The following is a 10,852-nucleotide window of genomic DNA, read 5'->3' as shown; positions in this document are numbered from 1 at the left end:
GGTTGGGCTGGTTTGGACCAAAATTGCTTTAAATTTAAATTTTTGGATCACAGTTAGAAATGTCCTTACAGTGACGTAAAGAATTGAGAGGGACATCCCAACGGTAAAGAAACGAGAAAGCCAAAGGGGGTATATATTAAGATTTAGGGGGTGTTTGTTTCCGGCTTTTAAGCCGAGCTTCTGGTTTATAAGTTAGAAGCACTTATTTCGTAGCGTTTGTGTAAAAAGTGAAGAAGCACTTATAAAAAGCTAGGAGTGCTAGCTTTTGTTTCAGGGCTTCTGCTTATTTCTCAAACACTTTAACCACTTATAAGTCTTAACTTGTTTTTAACTTCTACTCTACTTTTTTATTTTAAGTAAGAAACAATTATTTTAAGCTCGTCCAAACAGCCCCTTAGTCATGTGATGAGTAGCTCTGCCCTGCCTTTCCCTGTCAGCCGGCCTGGATTATTTAGACCCGTATTTCTAATTAATACTACTACTACAGACTTCGTCGGGAGGGTATCGAGTGTAGCAGATAAATTAAAAAAAACTGGAAAAGGTTCATTGTCAGATGTCGATTAAATTTATTGTCGTCCTTATCCTTGTTAGCTATATAGTCAAAAGTGCATTCGCTACAAATCATTTTAGTTATTTATTTTCGAAGTGTCTTATCTATTAGTTGGAGTGACTTGGCAAGCAAACTTATTGGCAATGTGTGTGTGGTTTATATATAAGTCATCGCACAAGCAAGGATTACATAAAGGTTCATTCCGAATCGCTTTGAAGCAATTCAAAGCACTTTGTCCAAGTAAATTACGTATTACAACAACTGTTACTGTTTGCTGATAATGAACCTTTCTTACATTTAAGATAACGCATGGGTATAAAGTCAGTTTGATGCAGGTGTTTGGATTCTTGATACACAGATACGCAAATACATGATAAATTAAATATTTTTATTTTATATAGACAAAAAATATATGTTATAAATATATTTTTAAATAAATGAGTATAAACAAATATATTTACAAATTTATATATACTTATGTGTAAATATAAAGATTCAATATATGTTATTAAATAATATATAGCATTATAACTTCAAGATATAAGTTTTAACTTTAAGCATACAAAACATGAAAGCACACTCGAGAGGATTAATAAATCTAGGCTATGGCCTCCAGCACAGTAAATTGTTTATTAATATATTATGCCCTGAGCCTGAGGCACAATAAATGATTATTAATATAATTGTTGTCTATTCACACCTCACCGTTCTAACAAAGTGAATAAGGTAAATGAATTTATTGAATGCGATGAAAAAATGTTATTTTAAAAATAACGATAACGGATCACAAATCTTCTAAAAAAAAAAACAAATGTATATGAAAATTACACGAAATGCACCTTAAAATAATATGAACTCGTCTGACACAGTAAAATTTGCTTCCAGTCCAGTTGTTTAGGTTCATTATTTGCATACATTTTGAAATTTTTATAAAATATAATTTCTTAAACTTTTTCTAATTATCTTTTTTTAATAAAAGTTTAAACGTCAAACTTTTATTCATTGAAAAAAAAAATATGAAACTGTATTTTATGAGATGTCTTAAAATGTATACCAAGAAGTACATAAAGAAGAGATTAATATATTTAGACTATACCTTCTAAATGATTATTAATATATTTGTAGTCTATTCACACCGCAATGTTAAAACAAACTTAACGAATTTAATAAATCTGTTGTGTTCTAGAAGTCGATGATTAATCACGATAAATTAGCATTTAATTCTTGTTTCATAATCCAACGAACTGATTAAATATCTAATTATTCAATTAATCATCCGATTAATCATGATTTGATTAATTAATCCTTCATTATTCAATTTCTCGACCGGGACGCGTTTGGTGCGTTTTGGATGAGCAACTCCAAGAAACCACTATGCAATTTTACAAATAACAGTAATAGTTAGGCTTCTGATATTTTACTATTTTGTGATATAACGAAGAACCGGACCTTTCATAATATTGTTTATGCAATTTTACAAATAATAATAATAATAGTTAGACTTCTGGTATTTTAGTATTTTGTGATATAACGAAGAACCAGAACTTTCATAATATTGTTTATATGTACTACTTATTAATATTGCATGATAAATTGGGAAAAAAGAGAGAGATTAAAATGAGAAATAAAACCAAAATATTTATTTATAAAAATAATATAGATGATGACCAAAGGGCTCTGAAATATAATAAATGATGGTGAAAATAATTTTAAAATTTTCAAGTGTTGCTAGAAAATTGTTTGAAGCATGCTTTTTCTCCAACTCATTATTATTTTCAACGATTATTGACTAAATTAGATCTGTAAAATATTAGATGAAATATAAAATTAATGCAATATCTTTTACAAATAGTGTAAGGGGACCTCCTTTTTCTTAGTTAAAATCATAATTCAAAAATATTATTTTTAAACTTATCAAACAATTTTTCATAACTTTTTTGATAATAATATATTCTTATTTGAAAGAATAATATCAAACAGAAGCTAACATTTTTTAAAAAAACTTGACTGAGATAAAATTACAAAATTCGGTAAAAATTAGATCAGCCTAGCTAAAAAAATTATAAAATTTGGAAACACAGTACAGGACTACTATCACATTTCATCTCTTTATTAATCTACCAGAAACTAGATCAATCCAACTATTAATATCCCAATAAACAGAAAAAAACGATTTCATGATATTTTTTATTTTGAATTATATATATAACATCTAAACAATAATAACTAAAATATTATAACAATTTTTTTAATATATTAATATATTATGATATAAATATTATACCAGTTAATTTTTCTAAGCATTACATTTACAGCAACTTCCTATTCACTTACAAATATAAATTCTTGTAACAATTTTCTTAGATATCTCAATTCTCAGGTCTCAATTAGTATTGGACGATATTAAGCGGGTCACTCATATTGTGTATTAACAAGTATACTTTATATACGTGAGAGTATTATTATAACAAAATTGAAATTAAAAAAAAAATTTAACAAAAAATGATGAGGGTGTCCGAAAAATCCGTTACTTAATTTACCACTCCAAAGTCTAAACAAGAAAGGGGAAATACGAATCGAGCTGTGCCCCGTCTAGTCTATATGATAAGTCAGTGTTTTGTTAAACTTAAAATATCCCAAGTACAAACATAAACAAAGTACAATAAAGCACTCAGAGGCTTGCTTTCTCGTTTATTCATGCGCGCTCAAACACACTCTACACTCTCTTCATTTCCCCTTGTTGCTTCTCTCTCCTCTCTCTCCCCAAGAACATAAACCCCAGTGTTACTAGGTATGTTTCTATTTCAAGATCTGGTTTGTTAATGCTTCACTCCCCTGTACTGATCTATTTAGCTGTCTTCTTTGCTACTGATTCTGTTTACATCGTATCTGTATCTCGTTAATTGAATTACTCTGTTTTTCAATTTTGTTTCTTTTAAGTTGTTCTGGGTATCTTGTGCTGTGTGTGTTTCACATTTATTTGGGTTATTTTGATTAATCATTTTGTGTCACTGTAATTGTGGTGTGACTAATTGTTAGGGTTTTGTTTTCTTTGGTTCTTGATTTTTGAAGCTGATTTGTGTGTATGATTCGCTTAAATCAGGAGCTTGCACCTGTTTTAGGTTAAAGTTTGCATCTTTTGACTTGGTGTATGATTATTGTGTATGTGTCACATTTGTTTGGCTTAATTGATATATGATTGCTATATGCATGAGATTTTGAGGGGTTTTTTCTTTTGTGTTTGAATGTTGCGAGAAGCATCTCGGGCCTGTTTTGAGGTCAAAGTTTACAGCTTTTGTCACTGTGTTCGATTATTTTGTGGGCGTTTCTGGGCTTAATTTGAATTTTTTAATGTTATGTTATTCAGGAATCTTGTTTTTCTTTTGCTGTGATCGTTAAAATATCTTGCATTGTGTGTGTTTTACATTTATTTGGGTTACTTTGATTAGTCAATGTACGTGACTGTAATTGTGGTGTGACTAATTTTTAGGGTTTTGTTTTCTTTGGGAGTCTGGTTCTTGATTCTTGAAGCTGATTTGTGTGTATGATTGACTTAAATCAGGAGCTTGCACCTGTTTTTAGGTTAAAGTTTGCATCTTTTGACTTGGTGTATGATTATTGTGTAGGTGTCACATTTGTTTGGCTTAATTGATATATAACTGATATATACAAGAGATTTTGAGGGTTTTTTGTGTTTGAATATTGCAAGAAGCATCTCGGGCCTGTTTCGAGGTCAAAGTTTACTGCTTTCATCATGGTGTATGATCATTGTGCGGGTGTCTGTGTGTCACATTTGTCAGCGATTGATTTTAAATTAATTTATTATATTTTGTAATGTTATTTAGGATTCATGGTGTTTCCTTTTGTTGGGATCATTAAAATATCTTGTGTTGTGTGTGTTTCACATTTATTTGGGTTATTTTGACTAATCATTTCCTGTCATTGTAATTGTGGTCTGACTAATTTTCAGGGTTTTGTTTTCTTTGGTTCTTGATTCCTGAAGCTGATTTGTGTGTATAGACATGAGATTTTTTTTTTGGGGGGGGGGGGGGGGGGGGGGTCCAATTTCTGGTTGAAGATGAGGAGCTGATTTGACTTGGACTATGATTATTGTGTAGGTTTCGCATTTGTTTGGGGTAATTGATAAATAATCGATATATACATGAGATTGAGGTTTTTTTTTGTTTGCCTGTTTCAAGAAGCATCTTTGGCCTGTTTCGAGGTCAAAGTTTACAGCTTTCGTCATGGTTGTGTGTCACATTTGTATGGGCTTAATTTGTTTTTGTTTTTCCTGAAGTTATTAAGGATTTTTGGTGTTTCCTTTTGTTGGGTTCATTAAAGATAGTTGATGTATGAGATTTTTATGAGTGTTTTTCGCTTGGTTGAAGTAGTTTTGATATGTTATTTGGTAAAAGTTTGAACCTTTTTCTTGGTTTTAGGGATTTAACATTTTGTTTAGTTGGTCAGTTCTAGTATTCTGATATAGATTTTATTTTCCTAGTGTACTTGGAAGAAGATTATAAGTGGGTAGAAGATATCCAGGACTTGATTTTTTTATAAGAGGTGACATCTGTTTAGTTTTTAAGTGAAAAAAGGAGCAATGGATCGAGGTTCAAACTATAATCCGACAGGTCCTATTGACAAGTCTAGGGTTTTGGATGTGAAACCATTAAGAAGTCTCAAACCAATATTTTCGCCGCAAATGGGCTCATCTCAGACCGGTCCATTCCCAGGTGTCCCTCCAACTGGTCCGTTTGCGCCTGGCGGTCCATCCTTTTTCCCTTTTGCTTCCGGAAATGAGTCACAGAGAGCTTCTGGGTTTGCAAATGTCATACCCTCGCCAGTTCCGTTGAACTCTTTTAGAACTCCAGACACACAATATTCAAATGGAAATGCAGGGCCATCGAAAACACGAGGCAGGCCTCGAAAAGGTAGAACTGAAGATGACTACGGAGCTTCTGATCTGGGTGAAAATTTAGATGACCCAAGTAGCGGAAGGAAGCAAAGAGGTAGCTCTCATAAAAGGGCAAAGGGTCCTGCTAATCTTTCCTCGGTTCAAGTAAGCATTGATGATACTCTTGATCAGTTCTTGAGAGCATTTAAGCTAACAGCATTGGAATCCCATCAACAAGCTGATGGGAATAAGGAATTAGTTGCAAGAGTACTCCTGACATATAATCTGTTTCGGAGAAGACTTTTTCAGATTTGTGAAGCTAAGGAGGATATTCCGGGGGGTACCAATCGTCCAGACTTAAAGGCTGCTACAACTTTAATGAATAAGGGGGCCAGGACAAATAGCACGAAGAGGGTTGGACCTGTACCTGGAGTTGAAGTAGGTGACATATTCTTTTTCAGGATGGAAATGTGCATGGTAGGAATGCATGCCCCGACAATGGCTGGGATAGATTATATGACTGTCAAACTGTCTGCTGATGATGAACCTGTGGCTGTAAGTGTTGTTTCTTCAGGAGGATATGAAGATGATGGTGAGGATGGGGATGTCCTAATCTATAGCGGGCAAGGTGGAGTTCAAAGGAAAGATGGTCAAATATTTGATCAGAAACTTGAAAGGGGTAACCTTGCTTTGGAAAAGAGCTTGCATAGGGCTAATGTTGTTAGAGTTATAAGGGGGGTGAAGGATGTCCCTAATGGAACTGGGAAGATATACATCTATGATGGCCTTTATAAAATACACGAGTCATGGGTAGATAAAGGAAAAGGTGGTTGTAGTGTTTTTAAGTACAAGTTTGTTCGAGTGCCTGGTCAGCCTGAAGCATTTACGTTGTGGAAATCAATTGAACACTGGAAGGCAGGATCTGGTACAAGGATTGGTGTTATTCTGCCTGATCTTACTTCAGGGGAAGAAACTCTACCTGTATCTCTCGTAAATGACATAGATGATGAAAAGGGTCCAGCATATTTCACATATTCTTCAACTCTCAAGTATGATAAACCATTTGATTTGCCCGTTCCATCATCAGGCTGTGCTTGCCATGGTGGATGCCAAGCTGGTGATGCAAATTGCCCCTGTGTTCAAAGGAATGAAGGTTTTCTTCCATACAATTCACTTGGCGTAGTTTTAAATTACAATTCCTTGATACATGAGTGTGGTTCTTCTTGTTTATGCCCTCCAAACTGCCGAAACCGGGTTTCTCAAGCAGGATTAAAAGTTCGGTTGGAGGTGTTTAGAACGAAAGATAAAGGTTGGGGACTTAGATCCTGGGATCCCATCCGCAGTGGAATGTTTATTTGTCAGTATGCTGGAGATGTTATTGATGCATCCAGTATTATGGACCTTGGAAGTGAACATGAAGAGTATATATTTGATGCTACCAGGGCATATCCTTCACTGGACTACACTTCTAATGGGTCTGCAGAAGTTCCCTTCCCCCTAGTTATCAGTGCTAAGAATACTGGGAATGTGGCTCGCTTTATTAATCACAGCTGTTCTCCTAATGTTTTCTGGCAGCCAGTTTTGAGAGATAGTGGAGATAAAACTTATCTTCATGTTGGTTTTTATTCTATTGGACACATTCCTCCCATGCAAGAGCTGGCATTTGATTATGGGATACCTAAATCTGACAGAGCTGCACTGAGGAGGAAGAGATGCTTATGCGGATCTTTGAATTGTAAGGGTTACTTTTATTGATGATGAAGACCCTTTAGAGTTCTGACAGATGCATATGAAAAAAGGTTAGTTTTCTCTTAACCCCCCCCCACCCACACACACCCACCCACCCACACACACACAAAAAAACAAAACAAACAAACAACAACAACCTGGGTTCATTGATGCTTATTGTTATGCTGTGATATTTTCTTCAACAAATGTAAAATAGTTGGTGTGGAATTTTGAAATCCTGTTAGTCTTTTTCGGAGGTCCTCGTGGAATGATATTATCCAATGGAACTATGTACTGTATCCTATATGATAAGTTAGAATTTAGTTATTACATCCTTAACTGAAAAAATCACTTAGGGTCTCTTCATGTCAGCTTTCAGTTGTCATCATCTCTGCAATTTTATACTTAAGTGTGAACAAGAGAACGTCTGAAAGGGAGTTTGACATTGCTTGCCATATGTTTCTGAGGTTCTTCCTCTCTATTCTTAGTGCCCAATTAATATTTTAATGCACCACTCATGAAGTTCTCTTTGTGGTGCCATTTTTGTTTCACTTATACGATATATGCACTAATTAGTACCCAAGCTTCCCCCAGCACCTGATTCAAAAAGTAAGCAATAGATGAATGTGAGTGTTATTGTGCTAAGTAGTATACCTTTTTTTTTCTTTTCCCCTGTAAATTCACAATGTACCTTTTCATCTTTAAACAATGTTGGTTCTTTCAAGAAATATAAAATTTTTTACACATGGTAGTCATATATATTTTGGTAATCTCAGGTCATGAGGACTTTGGTGAACTGACTTTTGAAAACTCTGAAGTGGGCTTTTGACAAGTATCTGCTATAATGTTCCTGCATAACCACTGATTTTACCTTTTTTGATGCGTTTTTTTTTCCTTTAATATCTAAGAATGGTACAGAAGGGTCTTGGGACACTTAATTAGTGTTTAAATTTATTTCGAAGAAAAACCGGGCCTGAGAAAGTTTGCAGCATCTGGGAAGACAAGGACTTGGTTCACCTTATGGTTTAGATACAGTCAGCTTATTTAATTACTTAAGATACTGAACCCACATGCATGACCTGTCTTGTTCTGCACATACCTCACTCTTTTACTTTAACAAGGACCACGTGAGTCAAATAAACCTCAAGGAGACATTAAACACCCATTCGTGTGAAATCTATAGAAGAAAATATTTACTGCCATGGAGTGGCAGAATACTGTAGGTACAGTTGATTCTACTCAGACAAACATAAATTTTTACTGTGGGGTTACAGAATTGTGTGGTTCACAGGCATCTAACCCCATGTCAGACAGTGAGAGTAACTAATGTATATTGCTGTCTAGTTACCGAGATATATGGTTAACGGCTGACCTCCCCGACACAACAATTGGGAGCAGTTTGGAGTTTTTTTCAAGATACAGGTTTATAGTGTATTTATTAATTTGTCATGATCTTGTCTATAGCATTGGGGAGTGGTACTGTTCTGGTTTCCTGAATTTTACATCTGATAATCACTTTTTGACTATCTTAACTAGTTAACTTTTTTGTCGTTTCTTCAAGTTATATTTGCTTTTCTGGTTTCCTGAATTACTACAGCTTAAAAATGTATTGTAGCCATTACGTATCTTTATGAAAAGTAGAGTGAAATGAATTTCTCACAGCATTGCATTTTCTTTCTGCAGTTATCTGTAGTCTGATGGCAAGAAGCTATTCTGGATGTAGTCAACTGCGATACAGCCAGGAGCAGTAGTAACTTTAGCTTTGCATGTATTTAGTAGATAGGAAGTTATGGTTCAAGTGAAACATTTGTGTTGTAAGAAACTTTTGTAATGCTAGTCCTTTCCCTTTGTTACTTGTCTGTAGCCGGCAGTCTATCCGCAACTGGCAGACTATTCTCACAGATATTGGCAAAATTCTGTGTGCTGGATTTCATGTATTGTGTTAAGCCTCGATATAACGGCCAAACCTTTTGACTTGAAACAAATTAATGTAGCAGCTTGTTATGATGCAGTTCTTCATACTATCAAAGAGACAAGTCCTCTACTTCTTTGTTTAGAAAAGAAGTGCTGGGGGTGTCCAGTATATCTCTAATTCGATTCGTGATGATGGCTGCTACACAAATAAGCACATCTCTCACACTCACTGCGTCGAACTGTGGTGTTTGCTGCTACACTATAAATATTATATTATAGTTGCGTCATCTCGAACAAGTAGTTGCTTTTGGTGTAGTGTTCAGTATTCAAGGTCTTTAAAAAGTGGTCTCAAACACTTTTAAAGTCTTAAGAGCAAGTCCTGCTAAATCAAGTCTTAAATCCAAAAATAGGGAATATGGGATAAAATTGCACTCCAACACTATGCTAGTGATGTGCTAAATCACTAGCACATGCCTCCCCTTCCCTATTTTTAGACTATGCTAGCCACTTCTAAACTATTTTTATCATTAAAATATTCATTTCTCTCTCTCCTCCACATCATTTCCCTCTCTTCTAAACTATTTTTATCATTAAATTTAATATTATTATAATAATAGGGAATGGATATAGGGAGTACTATTGGAGCTCATGTGCTAAATCTTGTGCTAAATCACTAAGACATATTATTTTATAATATTTTTAGAGAATCTCTTAGCATAGTGTTGGACTTGCTCTAGAACCTCTTTTCTCTCCTTTTTTTAGAGTCCACAACTCACTTTTAAATTATATTTATTATAAAGTAATACAAGCATCCACTTTTGTATTGTACTTCTATTTGAAAAAAAATAATTTAATAAAAAAATATTATATAAAAAAATAAATATAAAGAATGTTATTGAAGATGAATGTACATTAAGTCGTTAAGAGACAATTTTTTTATTATATTTAAAGAGTTACTTAAGTGAATGTCGGAGATGTTCTTACCGGTAAAAGTATAAATTTGTTTATTTTTATAAATTTTGGTATAGATTCTCTTGAACTCGTACCATGACAATTCTGTTGAATCAAGAATCGAGAACATATCATTATATGCTCATGTAGTGGTAATAGGATTACTTGCATCATGTTGAATAAAAAAGTCGATCATATATCGGTGTGGTAATCCTATTACCTGCAATATGTTGAATCAAAATTCGAGAACATATGTTATTATAATAGTAATAGGATTGCTTGCAATATGTTGGATAATGAATCTTGAATATATCGATATATTGGTGCAGTGGTAATAGGACTGCTTGCAATAAATTGGATAATGAATCAAGAACATATGATATGTTGGTGTACAATTATTTGTAATATTAATAATGATATAAAGTTAATTATCGTTTATAATCGTTAATTTTAATCCAAACACAAGCGATTATTTATATATATTTTCTTGTGACCGGATCTAAGATTTATAAAACCTTTGCATTTTATAATCCCAACTCTCAGGCATTTTTTTTGTAAAAAATTATCCTTGACGTTATCTATTTATTTTTTGTAACTTTCTTGGTCTTATCTTATTTAACAGATTTAAGTCATTTATTTGTAGAAAAATATGAAAATGCGTTAATTTTCAAGTTAATCCAATTACACATCATATAAAAACTTTTCATATTTTTTAAGAATTTTTTTGTTGATTTATTGTTAATCTGAGATGTGTTTGGATACGCTTTTCATAGATATGATTATTAATTTTAACGGGGTTAGTCTGAGTCACAGCA

The 10,852-nt window shown here is 33.6% G+C and overlaps 1 protein-coding gene across 1 annotated transcript; it reads left to right on the top strand.

Annotated features, from left to right (window-relative positions):
* The first annotated feature begins 3,115 nt into the window (after nt 1-3,115).
* Nucleotides 3,116-9,183, top strand: LOC108218865 (histone-lysine N-methyltransferase, H3 lysine-9 specific SUVH1). Its single transcript, XM_017392007.2, has 3 exons — nt 3,116-3,341; nt 5,052-7,243; nt 8,856-9,183. Exon 2 carries the CDS (start codon nt 5,151-5,153, stop codon nt 7,197-7,199), a length of 2,049 nt encoding a protein of 682 aa, XP_017247496.1. The 5' UTR covers nt 3,116-3,341; nt 5,052-5,150; the 3' UTR covers nt 7,200-7,243; nt 8,856-9,183.
* The last annotated feature ends 1,669 nt before the right edge of the window (nt 9,184-10,852 follow it).

The sequence above is a fragment of the Daucus carota genome, chromosome 4 (genome assembly GCF_001625215.2).
Source record: "Daucus carota subsp. sativus chromosome 4, DH1 v3.0, whole genome shotgun sequence".
Taxonomy (NCBI): Eukaryota; Viridiplantae; Streptophyta; class Magnoliopsida; order Apiales; family Apiaceae; genus Daucus; species Daucus carota.
This window is presented reverse-complemented; position numbering and strand designations above follow the sequence as displayed.